Here is a 23,421-nt window from a genome sequence, read left to right as displayed (position 1 = left end):
TAGACCAAAAGGATGGTGCCAGCAAGACAACCAGATGGTCTTTAGTCAAGGTAATTCCCAAATAGAATCTGCTGAACCGCCATACCCCAGAGCTCCTGCCCCTTTAAAAACCTTTGTCACCCTGAAAAACTTGAGGTGGTCTTTGGAACAACAGTCCTCCATCTCCTTAGTTTGCTGACTCCAAAAAACCTGATTTCCTCCCAGCAACTATTGTGTCTAGAGAACTGGCTTCCTAGCGGCAAGGAGCTAGATTTTGGTTATGGTGACAAATGTGCCCAACAGCTTTGCTCCCTACAGCTTTGACTGAAAGAGACACCCATGTGCAAAATATTTACAAGGGTTTTGTTACTTTAAAATTTTTCTTATGTGGTACATATACACAATGGAATATTATTCAGCAATCAAAAAAGATAAACACATGCAGTTTGTAGCAACATGGATGGAGCGGGAAGGGATCATGCTCAGCGAAATAAGCCAGAAAGAAAAAGAAAAATACCGGATGGTCTCACTCATAGCAGGAATTTAGAAAACCTAAATAAGGGACCAGGAAAAAGACTAATACAAAGTAAAAATCAAAATCAACAAGCAACTATAAACCAGAGACACACGGTGGGGGGGGTGGGGAGAGGAAGGACTAGGGTCAAAATGGGGGGGGGGAGGTGCAATTGTATGGGGAATATAACCAAAATGAAAATGCATACATTTTCTTCAGCTAACTGGTAATGATGTATATAGAGAAAAAAAAAAAAAAGTTCTAAATTTCAGGTCCTTTTCTAGATTTTCTTCAGAAACATTAGCACATTTTCAAAACCAAACTCTCCTTCACATGTAAAGGAGATGCCAAAACTGAATTCTCAGAATGGATCCTACAGGGAATAAATTCTATATAGAAGACAGAGCGTTTTCTGGAGCCAGCCAGAAAACGAGAAGGCACAGGTAAGCATGAATGGGTGAGAGTAATGAGGGAAATGAGATCCAAACCAACATCTGACCTTTTTCGTCTGTTCTTCCACCCCAGGAATTGACTTCCTGTTGTACTTAAGATTCAAGAAATGCTGTTATATCCCACTCCTCACTTGGTTCTAAATAAAAAATGTTAACTAGGTGAGCACTTAGTTACATTTGAAATCAAAGTTTCGGGCCTCCCTGGTGGCACAGGAGTTGAAGTGTCAGCATTATCAAGATATCGCCAGCTACTGCAGCATGAGTTCCACCCCCAGCTAGGGAACTAGCCCACATGGCACAGCAGACCTGTCTTGCCCGCTGCTCTCCTCCGTCTGGTGAATCCGCTCATCCCCTGCACCTCTGGCCTACACCTCAGTTTTTGTATGCATGCATGCATAAAGTTTTTACCAAAAAAAAAAAAGTCAAGAAAAAGGTGTAAAGTTTATTAACATTAAGATGAAAAAACAGCTACTGAATATGGAATAGCTCCTTATTTACAAGTATTACTGCAGGAGACACAGTTTAATCAGAATTTCAAATAATCACCCAAGTACAGCTTTTCTTCTAGAAATAATAGTTTCACTCTCCAGAAAGAATACTGAAAACACCAAGTGACTGTCCCAACTAGAAACAAACAAATGGATACCTTTTAAAAAATGTTTTTAAAAAAGGGTAACTGCTACTTAAACATGAATTCTCACAAAATTATTCGTGTACCTAATTCAGATAATCTGCTTTAAAAAGCTGGCCTTAAAAAAAAAAAAAAGCAATACAAGACTGTCTTCATTTACGTACGTGCTCTCAAGCTATTAAAGAGTCAAATTAGGGTTTCCAGAGCTTGAGGAGTCCATCTTCACTGTAGGTAGCAATCAGGTTCTGATGCGGGTGATGTGCAATTCCAATTACATCTTTCTCATGAACCTAGAACAGGTAAGCATAGGGTTTAGGTACATGAATCTACAAGAAGTCATTCTCAAGAGGCTTCCAGAGCCAAGCAGGACGAAAGACTAAAGCTCTTTGGATAGCCCCAAAGAGGGCTGGACAAACACACAACCAAAAACCCAAATGAGACTATCACACTGCTGCTCACACTTTTTATAGTTTCTTATAACATTTGAATACTGTCCCGAATCATTTTTGCACTACAGCTGAATGCTAATAATCATCACCATCATTTTATAAGTTCTAGGCAAAGAGAATGGCTGAGCCCAAGTGATTCCTTCAACTCAGTGAAATTGCATTTTTCAGTTACACATTCCTACCTCACAATTTAGCTCAAGTCTTACATCTGTACTGGAGGTTTCACGAGTGTAACCAAAAGTTGAACCAAGAATAATTCAAAAGAGATTCTTTTCCAACATGTACATAATTTTTTTCATATGCTCACCATATAATTTACTCTTCCAGGACTACAGAAAACTACATTTTCTCTTCCACCCCTGTATTTGGGCAGGTGACTGAATTCTAACCAAAAAAGGACTAGGAACAAAGTAACGTAAGCCCTTCCAAGATGTGGGTCTTAGAAACACCAATAGAACTCTCTAGCTTGCCTTCTCCTCCTGAGATCCTGGAGATAGCTATGTACCTCAAATGGCACTGCTGATGGACAAGAGGAGTGCTACACAATTTCTATCAGTAAGAAATAAATTTTCACTGGTAAGCCACTCAGGTTTGGGGACAAGTTGTCAACAGCTGGCATTTATTACTTCTTGTACCGACTCTTACAACATAGAGCTGCTTAAAAACAACACAATCAAGTCAACAGAACAAAGGATAAGTAATATGCCTCTGCCAGAACATGGGGGAAACCAGCCATCTGTATCACTTTCTAATCCCCTGGGGAAGATCTGCTAATCTAATTGGCCAGCAAGGCTTGTTCCTGCCTTCCTTCCTTGTTTAATGTATCCCCGTCCTAAGCTGAGGACTCACTGAAGAATGATTTTTCATGACAGAGGAGATAATTTCGTACAATTATGGAATTTATGAATAAAAATTTTTACATTTTTTATACCAAATTCACACTGATAGCAGTAAGTTTGGAAAAGGTTTACTTCAAGTTCAGAAAGACACAAACATTAATATAATTTCTTTAGATGGCATTAAGTCTAATACTCACTGTCAAAGTTCTCTCCAGTTTGCCGGTGACCGTGCTGAAACAGTAGAGCACAAAGTCCTCCCCCACACAGTAGATCCATTCACCACGGGGAGAGAGGGCACAGCAAACAAAGTCACCACCTTCTCTTTTACCAGAGCTGAAGCTTCTGACAATCTAGATCAAACCACAGCCCAAAGCCAAAACAAAACATAGATCAGCAGCAGTTCTAATGCAGCAATTTAAACTGGCCTCTCAGATCAATATGCACTCTGGTTTACAGTCATGTATAATCAGATGACCAAGTGCATTCATCATGTGCTAAATCCTCTTGCCTGGGAAACAGTCAATGAATAAACTAGAAATCAGTAACAGACAGAAGTTTAGAATTCATGTCCCAAGTCACCTATCCTGCTGTAGTCTTCAGTGAGGTAAGATGCTCTCTCCATGCAGAGTGGGGCTCTGTCCCCAAGACTTTGCTTGCTCTATTTTATATGACATTAAAATCATCATAAAAGAAGCTGAGAGAAATCAATTTGAAAAAGTTAAAAGGCTAAATACTGTATGATTCCATTTACATGCCATTCTCAAAATGAAAAGATTATGGTAACAGAAAACTGATCAGTGGTTGCCAAGGACTAGAGTAGAGAATGAAGACCTGATTATAAATGTATAGCATGAGGGAGGTTTTTTTTTGTGAGGGGAGGTGCGGTTGGGGAAGGGTGATGAAATAGTTCTGTATCTTGATTGTGGTAGTAGTTACTTAAGTCTATCGATGTGAAGAAATTTCAAAACTATTTACTTTCTGCCTCAAAATAAATGCATATAAAAACCGGTAAAATCCAAATAAGGTTTGTATTTGTGTTAACAATATGAACAAATGTCACTTTCCTGAATGCAATCATTGTTACTATATTTATGTAGGATATTATCATTGGGGAATGTTGGGGAAAAAATATACAGAACTTTTTGTAATATATTAGAAATTTTTATAAAATGTTTTAAGTATGAAAAGATAAGCAAAAAATTAATGAATAGGAAGCTATGGCTATTACAAGGTGGCTGACTAGACATACTGCAAATTAGCCATTTCAGCCATGGTTCTCAATGACTAATTAATTTATCAGTTACAGGACTAGATACATGAAGCGAGAGTTGCAGACACCTGCATTGGGTCTTCTCCATGCTCAGTGCAATCCCCAAATGCCCAAGGCAACATTTCAGATCAATACAACTCCCAGAGCTCAACACCTGAATCTTGAAGTCTTCATGGTACTACAAACTGAAGTTCCTTGGGAACCATGAATGTGTTCTGGTTACAAATGTACATCATGAAGACACTGGTGCCTTCTATTGGAGTCCTATTGCAGACCAAGTAGTAGCTAGGAGAAGTCCCATTTTGGTACTCCACACCACACTGTTTCTCCCTCACTCAGTATGTTACCTTAAAATTTGCCATGAGGTTCTGAAGGAGACTTAAAGGCAGATCAGGGCCTCATTTATCCACAGGATACCAAAAAAAAAAAAAAAAAAAAAAAAAAATGCATAATCACAAACACCCTGGGAAAAGAGATGACATGCTAAAGAGATGCCTTGTAGATACATATTGTAGTTTAAATGACTGTCTGAAAAACAAAGATAGTGCATATGATTTTCAAAGTGATGAACTCATATTTGATTACTGGAAGGACCAGAACCAAGACAAACTGATTTGGGAAGAGCCTACAGTGCCGGTACAAAGGCACTTTCTGAGCACTCACCTGCCCCTGCATGTTCATGATGACCACTGTGTTTGATCTGTTGCACACCACGAAGTGCTCTGGATTTTTAGGAAGCAGGATTACACTGTTGACAGTGATGTCTGTCCCTGCAGTGCTGCCCAGGGATTTAAAGGTATTTGAACATTCTGTGGTCTTCATATTCCAGATCTATGACACAAAAATTTAAGGCATAAACATTGGGGGGGAGGGGTAGATAAGAATGTCTAAAGACTTGGGATTTAAAAATTCAAAAATTAAATTACAAAAAATAACGTTGACCCATCCATTCTAAGGTAGAGTACACACTGCTTACCTTCAGGTTCCTTACTCTAGTCCCAAGCCAGAATAAGTAATCTTACGAGAAGATCTGACTTTTAAAGTATTTGTGTTAAAATGTTTAAGTTTCCTACCATAAAGCGATTTAAAAACAGGTCCAGAATATAAATGGCATGTCTCGAAGATATGTAGCAAATTTCTACCTCTTCTCCTCTTTTCTAGGAAATGGAGCCCGCATTTGAAATAGCTAAATCTCTTACGATACTAGGATCCTGTTAAGCTGAGAGTTGAGCACAGTAAGTATCTGAGAGAGGGCTCTGCTCATACTCTGCACCTCTCCTACTCCTTTTTAAATGCTGTTACAAAGGCAATACACAGGTGGCTAAGGTTGTAGAACAAGAAAAGAGATCTATTTCTAAAATCAGCCCTTTGTGAATTTGACCGTTGCGCTGGCAACGGCAATTTGACATACTTGTGACAAGATAGACGTTAACCACTGTAAATGGAGATAACCAAGTAATACAGGGCTCCATATTCTTCTTTTACTACACATGACAAAGCTTGGTTTAATTTCACAGGTTTAAGATTTCAGGTCACGAGACCAATAGGAATTCCCCATACAAATCCTAGACTCATCTCTATTATAGCTGAAATAGCTATAGAAGAGATTTATTTCACCATCATATCACCACTAAAAAATTCTTAAAGGACAAAAATGGAACAGACATCCCCAAATAAACTAGTAGGAGGGTCTCCATCGTGGCCTAGGGGTTAAGTCTCAGCGCTATCACCACTAGGGCCTGAATTCAATTCCCAGCCAGGGAGCTAACCCACATGGCGCAGCAGACCTCTCCTGTCTCATCTGCTATTTCCCCTTAGCAGTGTTATGTCAGTAAATCTGTGTGCTGTGTCTCTGGTGAATCATCTCACCCTCCCCCACTTCTGGCCTACACCTGTTTTTCTATACATAAAATAAATAAATCTTAAAAAAAAAAAAAAAACTAGTAGGAAATACTTAACCTTCACAGTGCCATCAGAAGAGGCACTAATAATATAATGTCCATCTTGTGTAAATGTTGCTTCATTAACAAAAGAGGAATGACCACGAAATTCCTTCAAGGTTTTCCCAGATTTTAAACCATGAATTCTATCACAAATAAAAGCAAATGAGAACAATTAATATTCTATATGTTATGACTGTGACCAAATGATGAATATATTTTAGATGAATTGCAGAAGCTAATGTTACAATATCTGGTAAAGAAAAAGGGCTATGAAACTATGTATGCAGTATACTTTTCATTGTATCAAACAAACAAAACCAAAGGAAAGCTCTGCACACAAAGAGGAAGAGAATATGCCAATAATACACAAGCTTCTATTCCGGTCTTGACTGTGTCCTAGGAACTTGTGTTTGTAATATGCCTCCTAAGGTGATTCTGATGCAGGTGGGTCCCTAGACCCCATCTTGAGAAACATGAAACACTGCTGTAATTGCTTTCTAATCTCTTCTGAGTAAAGACTCAAATGGACAACTGCACAGTCAATTGTAATTTGGAAAAATGGGGTCTCTCCTACCCTCACTTTCCATAAAACAATGTTCCAGTGAAGCACAAGGAATCCCAGTACCTCCCTCTGGATCATCATAGCAAACCCAGGTAAGGGCAGTTTGGGGGTTCTTACTTACCTAATGGTCTGGTCAAAAGAGGCACTAAGGATCTGACTGCTATCCTTTGAAAAACTTAGACAGGTGACACCTTTACTGTGTGCTCTTTCAAATCTCCTCAAACACTGTCCACTCTGAATCTTCCAAACCTTTATTAAAAAAAATAGTAAAAACTAGTAAAGAGAGTATCCCACTCCACCCGCAGAGCCAAGCAAGATGCAGTGCTCACTAATGTACTAAAATAGCATTAAAAATGTATGGTAATAGCTGAATATGATATGTCTAGTTCACATAGCACAATGAGAACTGAATCCTCTGAAACTTAAAACTTCCCTTGTAAATTATTAAAGCAAAAATTTAGACTCTTAGTCCACTTAGCAGAGACCATTTCTGTAATTTATCCAGCCCAGGGCATTTACCAGCAATTAAATACAAGCCACAGCTAATCAGAAGCACATCCTCTACAAAAAACAAAAGTACAACACATCACGCAGTTGAGCACTGTAGAAAGGGCATGAGTAGATCTGAACTCAACTTCCTGATCTATCACTTTTGAACTGTGTGACTTTAAGCAAATTATTGGAAATTCTCAGGCAGTTAGGACTAAACAAGAAAAGGTAAAGTGATCAGCATAAAGTTGATGTTTAATAAACAGCTATTATTAAGCTGACCAGTTTGGGAGGACACTGCCTCATTACAGGACTCTCAAAATATCTAATACAAGCCACTAAGCCACACCTTGATTTTTCCATCTTGGGCCCCAGTTGCTAACATCTCTGTGTCTCTGCTGAAACACATGCAAAGAACGGCATCATCCATCATCATGAAGTTATCCTGCGCCTGGTACTTAAGATCCTAAAGCAAACAGTGATGAACAGTAACAGTTAGCAAAATAACACAAAGGCCAAAGCCAGTTACACCAGATCTCTACAAACTCACTAAAAGCAGTACAATACTTATACCTACTCTAAATCTCAAAGCAAATAGCGGTGCCATACACACATTCTTAATGAACAACTGATAATGCTGGGAATAGAGAATTTTACACAATTCAAATTAATACTGTAAAAATGTCAGCATAATATCCTGTATCTTTCACTTATTGATCATTTCTGGGCAAAGATTTCCCCAGTTCCATACTGTATATCTTAAAATTAATCTGAATTCATTTATTTTAGGGGTAGGACATGAGAAACTAATGTTTTCCCAAACTGTCAGCTACTTTTCCTAAAACCATATATTGACTAATCTATTTGTGATCTATCTTTACTTTTTCTACTTATAAAGTAAGATTGCTTCATGGGTTTTTGTTTTTTTAAAGCAAACTATAAAGAAACATATAAAACAGAATGTGAAAATAACCCATACATCCACTCACCCATGGAGTGGGATTTAGTACTTCTAGGGTAAAATTACATTTTAAATCAATAGGTAAACAATAAAATAGCTATGTTGTGGTGAGAGGGTTTAAGCTGGCTCTATATCAACACTATGCCCCTAAAGAAATTTCAGATGTATTAAAAATTAAAGAGACAAAACTAGCAGGCAAATTATAAATCAGAGACATACAGCAGGGGAAGGAGAGGAAAAGAGATCAAAACAGGGGAGGGGAAAGCACAAGAGACTATGGTGACAGTTCACAGGTAACTTGGCTGTGGAAATTTTATGGGGCTTACACCTGAGAGGAAAAAATCAAATATTACACAAAGATAAGCAATGATGTAAAATATATATTTAAATAAATATATTTAATTAAAAAATAAACACAATAAAAAACAAATGTACTAGAAGATATTATGGGCAAAAATGAACAAAGTATGTTTGTCTATAAAGCAAAGTCAAAAGACAAAATTGAAAAACATTTGCAATACATATTTTATGAAAGCTGATTTCTTCAAATCAAGAGCTACAAATCAGTAAGAAACAATTCAAAATAAAAATGGGCAAAAGAGATTAACAGACTTCTCAGAATAGGAAAATCTGGTGGTTTTTCATTATTAAAAAGATGGGCCTCCCTGGTGACACAAGAGATTCAAGACACAACCTATGAAGCTGTCCGCAGCCTCTGCAGCACGCGCTCGATCCCCGGCCAGCCAGGGAGCAACCCACATGGTGCAGCAGACCTCTCTTGTCTCGCCTGCTGCTCCCCTCAGCAGTGAATTTCAGTCAGTCTGCCTGTTCTGCTCCCCACTCTGTCTCTGGTGAATCTTCTCACCCCCCACACCTCTGGCCTGTTTCCCAGCTCTTGTATGCATAAATAAATAAATGTTTAAAAAAATATATTCAACTTCATTCATAATAGAAACACAATTACAATAAAGTTAGATTGAAAATAATTAATAATGAATCACCTACACATAGAAAATTCCAGGAAGGTTACATAAAAAACTGGTAACTCTGACTGAACTAAGGAAGGGAACTGACCAACTAAGGGACAAAGGTGGGAGCCTGAAAGTTTTATAAAATATTCTATCAGATGAACATATTTCCATTTAAAAATAAATTTAAATGCAGAAGTAACCATTAAAAAACAATAAAAGATAATTCTCCCACTACAAAAATGATTGTACTTTAAATACTTTACCTTCCTAATTTTTCCAGTCGTAAAGTTCCATACTTCAATGAATCCATCAACAGATCCAGTGACTAGATACTGACCATCTGGAGAAAATCGAGCACACTCCACATGTGATTTCTGACCAAACTGTTTCAAATGAAACAATGAAACAGATATTATTTTTATCTATTGTACTTTAAAAAAAATCTCATTTTAATCTTTAGAGGAGGTCTGCCTTAGAATAAAGCCATAGTTAGCCTATATTATGAGTATTGGGGGAGCATTTCTATACCAATACAGAGAGGGGCACCATTATATTCTCTCATGAGTCTTATTCCTAAGCTTTCAGTTGAAACTAGTTTTTATTTTTAAAATGAAAGTGACATTTCCAAAGAGAAGCAAAAAATTTTTAATGTGGGACTTAGAATAACCCTTAAATTAAATCAAGTTAAGTTTTTACTAGAACCAGTCACTGTTAACATGACTTCCACACTCAATAGAGAATTATACATTCCTGCTGTGCATCTGGGCAAAAAACTTTCCTTTTCTCACAATAAAATACCTGCCTTTCCTACACTATTTTTTTTCATCTGTTTTTTACCCCAGGACTTTCATTTAATCAATGACTCACTTACTGTAGGACTAATTAAAGCTGATACACTGTTTGATTAGTAAATATATCCTGAGCATTTGCCAACAGTGAAGCTCCCAGTAACAGATGAAAACTACAGAACATCACATAGATGAGAAGACAGAAAAATTATAATGGACTTCCATTTGTCTCAATGCTTCAACTAAGGTAAATAAAGGGACTGTTCAAAAATATCTTCACATGTAAGTCAGAACATAAAATCCAAACAGACTAATTCAAAACACTAAATCAAAGAGTTGAAGAACATGAAATATTTTGAAATCCATAAATTCGATTAAAGCATAAACCCACAAGCTACGTGTAATAAAGGAAATGCTGAAATAGCAAATACTTGTAATTCTGACAACTGCTGCAATTACTTGCTTGTGATATTTCCTTAGAAAAGTTTAAGGTTTAAAAATCAAAAAGCGAGAACCGATCATCAATTGATAAAATTATTTTCCTCAAATCCCACATAAGCACATTTTAAAATCCATGCTTGGTACGAAACCTGACATGCAGCAAACAAAGAACCAAGTTAAGTGTCAAGCAGGACAAACACAGAGACACTCACAGTCCCAGGCTCAACCACTGTTGAGCATTCTTCCAAATGCAGGCTTCCCGGGAGGAAGTACTTGGGTGGATAATGGGCTCAATGCTGAATATCTGTCCACCTGGGTATACAGCAGAGGTGTGCCACTGCCAGGCCACAGGAATCCAAACCCAGTGGTTATTAGCAGCAACCCCAAATGCTGTCAGAACTGGAGAATGAGTTCTGCTCCCAACCCACACTCCTGGCACAGGCAGGCGCTGAACAAGCACATTACTGACCAGGTAAGGATCCTACCTTAATATGCCTGCTCAACTGTGTAGGAAACTTTTCTTCTTCCACATCTTTGACAGCTGCTTTACCTCGGAACAAATCTATGGTCATGCCGGGAGGAAGCAACCCCTGGTGCTGCTGCCATTTCAGTGCCTATGAGAAAAGAAATGTATAGCGATCCACTCGGTGTTTTTAAGATCTGGTCTTGATTGCTCAAAGTTCAAAAGAATGAGGTTCACAGGAAACTTAAAGCCATGCAGCCACCATTTCTGACCATCTAAACACTACAGAATCTGTGCTTCTCTGTGGGTTCTAGGAACACAGGCTGAGACCAGGTCCATCTTTCCCATACTATACTTTTTTTTTTTTTAAAGAGGCATGTATTATTTATTTGTTTGTTTGTTTGTTTTGTTTTTGTTTATACATGCACTGGGTACAGTCAGAAGCGCGGGAGGGTGAGAGAATTCACCAGAGCCAGAGCAGGGAGCAGAGCAGGCAGAAGGACCCAAGTACACTGCTGAGGGGAGCAGCGGGCGGCAGGAGAGGTCTGCGCGCCATGTGGGACCCTCCTCCAGTGGCCGGGGAGCAGCCGGGGATCAAACCGGCGCCGCAGAGGCCGCGGGCAGCTTCACAACCCAGCACTCAATCGCTGCGCCACCAGGGAGGCCCCCCATACTATACTCTTAAAAAAAAGTGGGGCTTTAAAAAAGTGTGGGGCCTTCCTGGTGGCACAGGCGGTTAAGCACAGCGCTGGGGAACTGTCCACAGCCTCTGCAGTGCTGGTTCAATCCCCGCCGGCCTCAGAGCAACCCACATGGCGAGCAGACCTCTCCTGTTTTGCCTGCTGCTCCACTCAGCAGTGTATTTCATCAGTCTGCCTGTTCTGTTCCCCACTCTGTCTCTGGTGAATCCTCTCACCCTCCCACACATCTGGCATATACCCTGGTTCTCGTATAAATAAATCTTTAAAAAAAAAAAAAGCGTGACTCTTTTATTATGAATAAAATTTAGAGAACAAATCTCCCATAGTTCTGATATCCAAGCACAGTCACTCTAACATCTTATATATTATCTTCTAGAATATTTACCTTACATGTGTTTAGTTATTATAATTAAAATACTGAATATTTCTAATTATTTCTTTTATTTGCCTCCAAAATTCATGTTACTTATTTTTCAAATTTTAGCAATAACCAGAGAACATTCATCTGCTCAGAGCCCCTCTCTCCAATCAGCATAAACTTGGCTGTTTACCTGTAGTTTCAAGTCACTCCCATTTAAAAAAACAAACAAAAGGGCCTCCCCGGTGGCGCAGCGGTTGAGCGCTGGGTTGCGAAACTGCGCGCGGCCTCTGTGGCACCGGTTCGATCCCCGGCTGCTCCCCGGCCACCAGAGGAGGGTCCCACATGGCGCGCAGACCTCTCCTGCCGCCCGCTGCTCCCCTCAGCAGTGTACTTCGGTCCTTCTGCCTGCTCTGCTCCCCGCTCTGGCTCTGGTGAATTCTCTCACCCTCCCGTGCTTCTGACTGTACCCAGTGCATGTATAAACAAAACAAACAAACAAACCAGCAAACAAATAAATAAAGCATGCCTCTATAAAAAAAAAAAATAATAATAAAATAAAATAAAAAAACAAACAAAAAAAAAAACCCTTTCCACTGCAAATGCATCTTAGATATTCCAACAGCCAAAACCAGATTGCGTAGTGACTCTAATCTTCATATTCTCACTTGCTCTGAAGTTGGTGAACACTCATCTTCTTAAAACTCCTCTCCTGGCTTTTCTAACCCAGTTCTCTTGGCTTCCCTTTTTGTTTCTCTGACCAATCCTTTATCCTTTCTCTGTCCACCCTATTCACTTTAAGTGTTGCCTATAGCATCTCACCATTTAAACATGGAGAACACTGAGTTCATTTCTATTCTCTCTAGATACTCCACTATAGTGACAACAAAGGAATAAAAAAGGTATATATCCCAAAAGACAAAGAGAATGAAAGATATAATTGCTGAAAAGAAAATGTTAATTTTAGAAGCGGAAAAGCATATGGACCAGGGCCTCCCCGGTGATGCACGGTTTGAGCGCAGTGCTGTGAAACTGTCTGCAGCCTCTGCAGCACGGGTTCAATTCCCAGCCAGGCAGGGAGATTCCCCCATGGCGTGGCAGACCTCTCCTGTCACACCCGCTGCTCCCCTCAGCAGTGTATTTCCGTCGTCTGCCTGCTCTGCTCCCCGCTCTGACTCTGGTGAATCCTTTCACCCTCCCAAGCCTCTGGCCTGTACCCCAGCTCTTGTATAAAAATAAATCAATCTGGGCCTCCCCGATGGCGCAGTGGTTGAGCGCTGGGTTGCGAAGCTGCCCGCGGCCTCTGCGGTGCCGGTTCGATCCCCGGCTGCTTCCCGGCCACCGGAAGAGGGTCCCGCATGGCGCGCAGACCTCTCCTGCCGCCCGCTGCTCCCCTCAGCAGTGTACTTCGGTCCTTCTGCCTGTTCTGCTCCCCGCTCTGGCTCTGGTGAATTCTCTCACCCTCCCGCGCTTCTGACTGTACCCAGTGCATGTATAAACAAAAAACGGAAGGAAGGAAGGAAGGAAGGAAGGAAGGAAGGAAGGAAGGAAGGAAGGAAGGAAGGAGGGAGGGAGGGAGGGAGGGAGGGAGGGAGGGAGGGAGGGAGGGAGGGAGGGAGGGGAGGGAGGGAAGGGAGGGAAGGGAGGGAAGGGAGGGAAGGGGGGAAGGGAGGGAGGGAGGGAGGGAGGGAGGGAGGGAGGGAGGGAGGGAGGGAGGGAGGGAGGGAGGGAGGGAGGGAGGGAGGGAGGGAGGGAGGGAGGGAGGAAGGAAGGAAGGAAGGAAGGAAGGAAGGAAGGAAGGAAGGAAGGAAGGAAGGAAGGAAGGAAGGAAGGAAGGAAGGAAGGAAGGAAACATGCCTCTATAAAAAAAAAATAATAATAAAAATAAAAATAAATCAATCTTTGGGGAAAAAAAAGCGAATGGACCAGTGGCAAGCAAGAACAGAGAAAAAAATGAAACCTATGAGGAAGCCACAAGAAGTGAGCCGAATTACCTCACAAATTCCAAAAAGGCTTAGAAACTGGAGGTACCATACACCCCTCAAGGATGAGGCATGGCAAAAGGCAATGATAAAATGTGAATGAAGAGTAGTTAGTTCCCACCACTTCTCTCAACCTATCCTCAAGAGATATCAGGTGGTTTTTTTTCTGTTATAGAAAGGGAATGATTCTGGACTCTGGGAACCAAGGTACAACTGAGGGGGAGGTCTTTAGTGAAATGTCACAGTGAAACACGGAGCCAGAACAAACTGATACGCTAAAGAGTTCTCTAATCTCCACTTCCAGCAGTTTAAACTATGTCCTCTAATTTCAGGACATAGTTTAAACCTCCCCAGGCAGGAAACTAGGAAACTAATCTGGAGAGGCTTATTAGTCCAAAAGAATCTATCTTACAGTGCCTCCCTGGTGGCGCAACAGGTTAAGCACAGCACTATGAAGCTATCTGCAGCCACTGCAGCATGAGTTCAATCCCCTGCCAGGGAGTGACTCACATGACGCAGCAGACCTCTCCTGTCTCACCCGCTGCTCCACTCAGCAGTGTATTTCAGTCAGTCTGCCTATTCTGTTTCCCACTCTGTCTCCGATGAATCCTCTCACCACCACCACCACTCCCCCGACACACACACCTCTAGCCTGTACCCCAGTTCCTGTATGCATAAATAAATCTTTAAAAAAAAATCTTTTTTTTAATAACAAGAATCTATCTTATAGATATGATTTAAAAAATATGACCCAGTACAATAACTGAGAAACAACCTAAAAATTCTGATGGGAACAAAGGAGAGAAGGGCCCCAGAGAGGGTCGTGAAAAGGAACTTTACAGTTGAGATTTATTGAAAGACTCAGACTGAATTAGCAAAAGGTACACAGAAAGCTCGGCAAAATAATAATAATAATAATAATAATAAATCAATCAAAAGGAACCATAAAATTATGTAAGAAACTAAATGCAAATATTGTGGGACTATGAAGAATACTTTTGTAAAGATAATAATGTAAACATTAAACTGATTTAACCAAAAGTTGTACTGTAATTAAAATCTAGAGGAAGAGGGCCTCCCCGGTGGCGCAGAGGTTGAGCACTGGGTTGCAAAGCTGCCCGCAGCCTCTGCAGCGCCGATTCAATCCCTCGCCACAGGCGAGGGTCCCACATGGCGCGCAGACCTCTCCTGCCGCCCGCTGCTCCCCTCAGCAGTGTATTTCGTCACTCTGCCTGTTCTGCTCTCCGCTCTGGCTCTGGTGAATTCTCTTACCCTCCCGCGCTTCTGACTGTACCCAGTGCTTATATAAATAAATAAATCTTTAATTAAAAAAAAAAAATCTAGAGGAAGAACAATGTGTAAATGCTATGGGAAGTGGGTATGAGATACTCCTCCACAAAAGGAAGCTAATAGTTAATGTCTTTAAAAAAAAAATCAAGCTGCAATAGTACATGCATGTTATTTAGCTACTGAGAACAAATCACTGAGAGGTAGATATAACTGTGGAAAGTAAAAATCACAAGAGGGCAAGGGCAGATGTGGCTCCTTTTCATTATAAGGCTCAAAGTACTACTAAAGCTATGCAGTTATTACTTTGATTAAAAATTATATTCAGAGGGTCTCCCTAATGGCATAGGGGTTAAAGTCTTAGCAAGATCAAGATATCACCAGCCACTGCAGCATGAGTTCGAGCCCCGGCCAGGGAGCTAACACCCATGGTGCAGCAGACCTCCCCTTTCTCACCTGCTGCTTCCCTCAGCAGTGTGTTTCAGTAGATCTGCCTGTTCTACTCTCTACTCTGTCTTTGGTGAATCCTCCTCCCACCCCCACCTCACCTCGGGCCTACACCCCAGTTCTTGAATGCATAAATAAAAAAAAAAAGAAATTTAAAAAAAAAGAAAATTTTAAAAATTAGCTTAATCTTAAATCTCAGAATCGTTGCCAACCTGTAACAAATAACTTTTGGCCTTTTTCCAAATACAAATTTAGTGCAAAGAGGCTGTCTACATCTCAATTAGCCATTTGTGCCCTGTGCTATTTATAAAAATATCTATTACTCTAAATAGCTTTATGAATAATAATGACAATGCTAGTAAAAGAATCACCACCAGTAGCTACCATTTACTGAGTGTTCACCAAAGTGCTAGGCAAATTAAGAAATGTTTTATATGTGTCATTTCACTTAATCCTTACTATAAAACCTTGATGAGAAAATGAGATTCGAAAAGTTTGGTAACATAGCCCAGACCACCAGCTGGGTAGAGCTGAGATTCTAACGAGGGTGAGCCTCTGTTCCAATTTGCCTGGGACAGTATCCTGGCAGATGATCATCAGTGCCCTCAGAGTATCTCAAACAGGAGGATACACTCTATAGTCATCCTACTGCTAAGTGACAGTACAGCCTGTGCTCTAAATACTAATTTCTACCGCATCTCCTAAGGAAGAGGAAGGGTGCCTGGCACAGCTATTGGTACAAGCAGCTCCACAGAGAGTATCCAACCCTTAGATGTCTGATTTCTTTAGTTCATATATACAGTTTATATATAAGAAACAGAAATCCAGGGTAATTTCAGTTCCTCAGGCATTTTATTACCTGTCCCAGCAATGCCATGAGACGAGATGGAGGCACCACACTGACTTCCCCAGCCAAGGCCTGAGCAATTGCTGCTCTTCTCTTCTCTTTGCTGCTTCCGTCTGGGTATGCCTAAAAAAGGAGAGGGGCTACTAGCATCATTTCCAAAAAGCAGCTAGGACATATAAGTATGTTTACTTAAAAACAACATCAAGCAGAAATAGTCGACAAGGAAAACATGTAAGAAACTAACCAGTTAAACAGGATCAGTTTAGGGCCTCCCTGGTGGTGCAAGGGTTAAGATGCAACCTATGAAGCTATCCGCAGCCACTGCAGCACACATTCGATTCCCGGCCAGGCAGGGAGCAACCCACAAGGTACAGCAGACCTCTCCTGACACGCCCACTGCTCTCCTCAGCACTGTATTTCACTCAGTCTGCCTGTTCTGTTCCCCACACTGTCTCTGGTGAATCCTCTCATGGCCTCCCCCACACCTCTGGCCTGTACCCCTGCTCTTGTATGCATAAATAAATAAATCTTTAAAAAAAAAAAAACAAAAAACAACAGGATCAGTTTAATCAATTAGTTCTTAAAACAACTTCCCAATTCTAAACTTTTGCATTTTTAAAGTATAAGCTGGGAAAGAACTGAGGTAAGCCAATCCACACTGTTATTTCTAAAAAGAGTTCCAGTAACCCATGTTAACAATAGTTGTCTTTCTAGTTTTTCAAAAATCTGCAGAGCTAAGGATTTTTATATTCTTTGGTAATTTCTTTCTCTCACTAGACTCCCAGGTCAGAAGTTCTTCACCATCTCTAACTTAAAGTCTATCCTGATATTCTAATCTCCTTTCCCTTAGCCTCATACTTTGTGATTTTACTTTGCACCATTCAATGCCTATCAAATTCTTCTTCCTCCTATTAGACAAGCCTCTAGTAAAAGGCAGGGTGAGAAAGAATGAAACACTACATATAATAAGGTTTTGGAAGAACTAAGAGCATCAATCACCATGCTCTACCAGTAAGCAAAATTGGCTGCAAAGCAAAAGCATGAACTTCTAAGAACTAAAAGAGCTGGGCAGACACTGTAATTGTTAGGGGCAAAGGTATACACAGCGAACATACCAACCAGGCAGCACTTCAGGGCCAGATAAGTACAGGGTTAATGTGGAAATAATCTCAAGATAAAATTTTGCTTCTTTACTAATCAAGACACATCTCTAAAATGTGTTCGGGGGACTGATGACCCTCAAATACAGAACACTGACAACATATGTCTTTAACATATGTAAATTCCAGTCAACATAAACAGAAAAGAATCATTCTGAAAAACTAAATCAGAATCATAGAAGTAGCCAATAAAACTGAAAAAAAATCATATTATATCATAATTTCAAAGTTCCCACAGTCATACCTCACGAGGATCAAAGTAAGACCTGGCCAAGAGGTTCTCCAGATGGATATATCGCTCCGGCTGTGTTTGTTTTAACATGATCATGGGGTCAGTCTGTCTCAGAAGTGACCGAGCAGCGCCCAATTCACGAAGCTCTATCAATTCCAGAACCACCTGCATAAATGAAAGAAAAGGGCTGTTTTCTATGCATTTTCCTATTAATAATTTACACATTGAAAATTGTACTGACTTTTCAGTGTAAAAAAATAATCAAAACACAATAAAACAAAAACAGACAATTATAAACCAGACATCCTGCAGGGGAAGAGGAGGGAGAGGGATCAGAGGGAGGGAAGGAGGAACACAGGGGACTGAGGTGATGTGCACAGGTGTATTGGTGAAGGAAATTCTATGGGGATGACACCTGGGGCAGGGGAAGCAAATATTGTTTAAAATTGAACAATGATGTAAAACAAAAGAAAACAAACAAAAAAAGAATCTCCACCATGGTTGCTGCAGGTGACAATAAATGGAGTAAAATGCAAAATGCAGGTCATTAAATAAACCAGTGATTACATAAAAAAAAATCTGTACTGATTTTTTTCTTTTCTAGTACAATTTCTATTGTAGAAATGACCAAAGTGATTTCCAATCTCAGGAAATGCCCCGTCTCCTTTTTACAAACAATTTCAGGCAGACTAGTGAAGTATTATAAGCAATAACTTCAATACCTCCACTTTCATCCTGCATTTTTATCTGTTGATATCCTTTCCTCTCAAGCCTCTTGTTCAGAATATGGATGTTGAAGAAAACTAAAGATGGGAATCTCTCCATGGGCTCCAGAGAAACCTTTCTTAAATTACCAAAAAATTTGGGGGGGGGGGGGGGGAATTACTGAACTAAAATATATTGTAAAGAAACAAACCAATTTCACTTATTTGTACTTCAAATAACACTACATTATTTCCAGAAAGTCCCCTCTATTCTGTTGTATATTAAATTTCCATTGTCTTTGTCCTGGTTTCCTGCATGGAGTTTCTAAAAATCTTGGAATTTTCCCAGTTAAGGAGTATCTGTTATTCATGAACCCTTTGCATCACCTTAGTTTGTCTAAGGAGCAAAGTGAGGAAAGCAGAGGGTTACCACATGATTAGAGGGTTGAGATTTTTGAGACAGTCAACCTCCAGGGAGTATTTGGGAAGTTAGAAATTGAATGGAACGCCAATAAAAACCTCAGTGGAGCTTCCTTGTTGGTGAACACATCAATGTTCTAGGGAGAGGTAGCCTGATTCCATGGGAAGAAGGTATTGGGTACCCTGCATTTACCTGGATCTCACCCTGTATCTCATCACATGGCTAGTCTTGACCTATATCCTTTATAATAAAATGGTAATCATACTATAGTGCTTGCCTGAGTTCTGTGAGTCATTCTAGTGAATAACCAATTCTGAGGCAGTCAAGTTGATTGCCAGTTATAACCAGTTGATCAGAAATGCAGTTGGACTGAGACCCCAAAGTGCAGTTGTTTCTGAAGTAAGAGTAGTCTGTGAAAGAACAAGCCCTTAACTTGTGAGATACATGTTACTCTGAGTAGTTTAGTACCAGAACTTAACTGCAGTACATGAGGTAGTGTCAGATATAGTTGATTTAATGATCACTTTAGAAATTATTTCAGGGCCTCCCCAGTGGCACAGCAGTTTGAGCTCAGCGCTGTGAAGCTGTCAACAGCCTCTGCAGCGTGGGTTCGATGCTCGGCCGGCCAGGGAGATACCCACATGACGTGGCAGACCTCTCCTGTCTCACCCGCTGCTTCCCTCAGCAGTGTCTTTCAGTCGTCTACCTGTTCTGTTCCCCGCTCTGTCTCTGGTGAGTTCTGTCACCCTCCCGCGCCTCTGGCCTGTACCCCAGTTCTCGTATAAATAAATCTTAAAAAAATAAAAATAAAAACACTTTAAAAAATATTGGAAAATCTTGGCTTTACCAAGGAGAATACAAAATAGCACCCATGCCTCCACAGTCATAGGTTTTAAGGGCTATTACTGAGTGGACCCCGCAATAAACCACCCACGGGATCAGCATCACCTTCTCTTACCTGTTCATAGAGGTCAATAAGGGTTTTGTCTGGCAATTTCAGAGACTGTATAGCCTGTAAAACTGTATCCCAATGGCCACTATTAATGTCAGCCACAAAACTCTCAATGCTGTCCACGGTATTCAGAGACACAGTCGTCTCTTCCTGCAAAGTGGCTAATGCCCGATGTAAACTGTTTTCCTTCAGATACTGCATGATAAGACGGATCACACTGAAAAAAAAAAGAAAGAAAGAAAAGTAATCCAGCTCAGGGATTCTCCCTCACTGAAGAAACCACAAAGTAAAGCCCATCCCCATTTATTTCCCCAACTCAACAATCCTCCTCTCACTACCTACTTTCCGTTTCTTTACTATTTAAGTGAAACTTTCTTTTAAAAAAAAAAAAAAAGATAGACTCTAAATTATAAAGGACTCAGGGATAATTCAGCCCTACCTTCATCTCAGAAATAAGCGATTTGGGGTTCAGAAAAGAGAAATAGGGGCTTCCCTGGTGGCGCAAGGGGTTGAGATGCAACCTATGAAGCTAACCACAGCCACTGCAGCACGAGTTCGATCCCCGGCTGGCCAGGGAGCAACCCACATGGTGCAGCTCCTGCCTTGCCCGCTGCTCCCCTCAGCAGCATACTTTAGTCAATCCACCTGTTCTGTTCCTCATTCTGTCTCTGGTGGGTCCTCTCATACCCTGTACCTTTGGTCTGTGCCCTAGTTCTTGTATGCATAAATAAATATTTAAAAAAAAAGAGAAAGAAGAGAAATAATTGTCCAGTACCTCACAGTCAACTATAGTACCAAAATGATTCTTTTACTTCTAATGCCAGAGATCTTATTAAGATCTTATTAATTTATATATTATAGTTTCACTTTGATGAAAGATTTTAAATCTAGCATAGTCACCAACAAAACATATAAATTACTGTAAGATGATTTGGTTCATTTTTTAAATGACAATCAAAAACTTGAGATTTTTAGTGGGGATTTGTTGAACATACTCCATGGAAAAACAAAACAAAGCTGTGTCCTCACTGGCAAAAATATCACCTATCCACTGTTACCAAAATTTCAAAACAAGTGAAATTAAAACACTGTTGTTTCAGTTTTCAAGAAAGAGGACACAATTTCCAAATGTGAAAAAAAGCAATAATATTCAACATGCGACATAAAACTATGAGTTGTTTATATTCAGTTAATACTTCTTGATTGTGGGCACAATCATGAGTCTGAGGAATATGTTCATATAGATTTTAACACTTCACTGTAGGGTGCCATGATGCACTAGTTTTCCTTCTCTTCATTTAAAATTACATATGTGGCTCACACTGACTTCCAATTGGACAGTATTTGTGTAGTGGATCAGATTGTCTTAGTCCGAAGGGATTATAGATTGGAACTGACCCAATTCCCTTTCCCAGAGGAGAAATAATAATCATAAAACAATAACCAGTATTGACTGTTTATTATATACCAGGTATTATTCTGAGCATTTCAGATGAACTGATTAATTTATTCTTCAAAATAAACTAAGAAGTAAGTATTATTTCATTTTCATTTTACAAACAAGGACTTGGCCAAGTTAACAGTGGAAAAATGAAGATTCAACTGGTAGCACATACTAACAGGAGTATGTGAGCACATACTCCTAACAGGAAAGCAAAGACCCTCTTCTAAAACTCCTGCAGAAGTGATTACTGCTCCTCACAGCGTCTTTTCTCTCATAGCCCTGCTTAGGAGATAACCAGGCTTAGATCCCTGCTATTCTAATAACATACTACTTCCATTTGCACTTCCTTAAATCTCCCTGCAGACATCTCATATTTGACATAGCCAAAATCACATTTATTTCCATCAAACACAATGTAATACAAAAAGTGCTGAAAGTTTTTGGGATGGGCTGGAATTTGACTTAAGAGTTCTGTTACTCTGACTATGGGCAAGTCGGTTAATATATCTGTAACCTATTCCCTCATCTATTAAGAAAAATACCTAGCCTGTAATACCTATAGGGTTGACTATAATACTTATAGTGTGCCTGGGGCGGGGGGCGCTTAAAAAACAAAATCTACTATTGATGATAAAATCAGGCAGCACCACAAGGCTGGAAGAATGGTTGGTGTCAGCTATTATTCAGCACACCTCCTAGATTAGTTGTCCTAATTGCCAGCACACTCTATCACACTTTTTATTTTTCTCCACCATACTTACCATCTGTTAAGTCGCATATTTTACCAATCACAAAGCACATTCTATAAGGACAGGGATGTTTGTCTTGTTTTGTTCACTACTGTATTTCCACGGTCTAGAATAGCAGACACTACTCTTCAATACTTGTTGAAAAGAGTAAACCTCCCTTCTTCCTATGGCAAATCCCCAGGAGAGTTCCTCTTATTTATATTCAGGGTACAGATGTTATGTCTTATGATTTAGTAAGTGATGGCAAGGACAAGGTGGAGGGTGGGGTGTAGAGTCCTGAAGAAGTTCTAAAGACCTTTAGTCACTCATTAGTCTCCCTCCCAACGGGGGGAAAAAAAAAAACCAAACCCTACCCCTTTTCTAGCCCAATCTTCAGATTCCATCTCACCTTTGAAGCTACACAGAGCTCAAAGACTAACCAAAATTCAGCACCAGATAGTCTGATCAAGTAACTAATCCTTAATTCATTCCGAAGGCACGCACCAGGACTATATGGAAAAGTATCCCTAAGTGGAAACTCAGGCTGGAAGGGCGGTTAAACAATTTATTTAAATAGACACGTGCTGGGCAGAAAGCAACGGGACCCTGTAAGCAGAGGAGGAACTGAAGCACGCTGCCTAAGGGAGGCAAGGCGAGAAGGAGGACTTAGCGTCCAACCCCCTTTGCACAACACACTGAAATCAGAGTGGGTGGGCACCCGGGGTCGGTGACGGCCCGACGTATTTAGATCCTCAAGGACTTTTCTTCCCCAGCGCCTCCCCCGGGTCTTTGGGCTCCTGGTCCGAGAGCTGCGACTTTCTCAAGGACCCGCCTCCGAGGTAGCCAGGTCCACGAAGCTTCCTTGTGGACAAGGAAATGCCCCTCCACTCCGCATCTCTCGGGCTCCCTCCCTGAGCACCTTCCACCCCACACCCTTCAACGCCCGGCCACCGCAATTTGGCGAATATCCGCCACCGCAGGACTCACTCCGAGGACTCGATTTCGATCGACATAGCGGTATCTTTCCGGGCGCAGGCCCCACTCCAACCTTAGGCCCAAGCGCGCCACACAAACGACACTTCCGGCGGCCGCGTTGCGTCACTTCCGCTCGACGCCGACTCCCGGTCTGGAGGCGGAAGAGGGACGTAACTACGTGAGGGGCGGAGCCTTGAGGGGTTGTCAATAATCGGAAGTTTTGCGGCTGTTTCTACGAATTCTGTAGTCTTTTCTTCCTAAAGGAAGATTTCTGCAGAGAAGCGCTCCTTTGGACATTTTGCTCTCATTCTGTGCAGTTAACTGCTTAGATTTAAAGGTAGGATTGAATTTGTAGTACTTGATGGGGAGATTAATACATGAGACCAGAAAACACTAGGCAACATCTGCGGGAAGAGCTAAGTTCATAAATA

The 23,421-nt window shown here is 40.7% G+C and overlaps 1 protein-coding gene across 1 annotated transcript; it reads right to left on the bottom strand.

Moving 5' to 3' along the window:
* Positions 1–1,767: 1,767 nt before the first annotated feature.
* Positions 1,768–23,028, bottom strand: SMU1 (SMU1 DNA replication regulator and spliceosomal factor; the record flags this gene model as incomplete). The annotated part of the gene is made up of 12 exons (XM_084237165.1): positions 1,768–1,866; positions 3,062–3,214; positions 4,798–4,965; positions 6,094–6,220; positions 6,761–6,888; positions 7,478–7,594; positions 9,324–9,443; positions 10,775–10,903; positions 16,387–16,497; positions 17,779–17,931; positions 19,850–20,060; positions 23,003–23,028. 12 exons carry the CDS (start codon positions 23,026–23,028, stop codon positions 1,768–1,770), a joined length of 1,542 nt encoding a protein of 513 aa, XP_084093291.1.
* Positions 23,029–23,421: the final 393 nt, after the last annotated feature.

Source organism: Talpa europaea, assembly GCF_964194135.1.
Source record: "Talpa europaea genome assembly, chromosome: 7".
In the NCBI taxonomy this organism is placed as follows: Eukaryota; Metazoa; Chordata; class Mammalia; order Eulipotyphla; family Talpidae; genus Talpa; species Talpa europaea.
The sequence above is the reverse complement of the archived record's forward strand: the minus strand, read 5'-3'. Positions and strand labels throughout refer to the sequence as shown.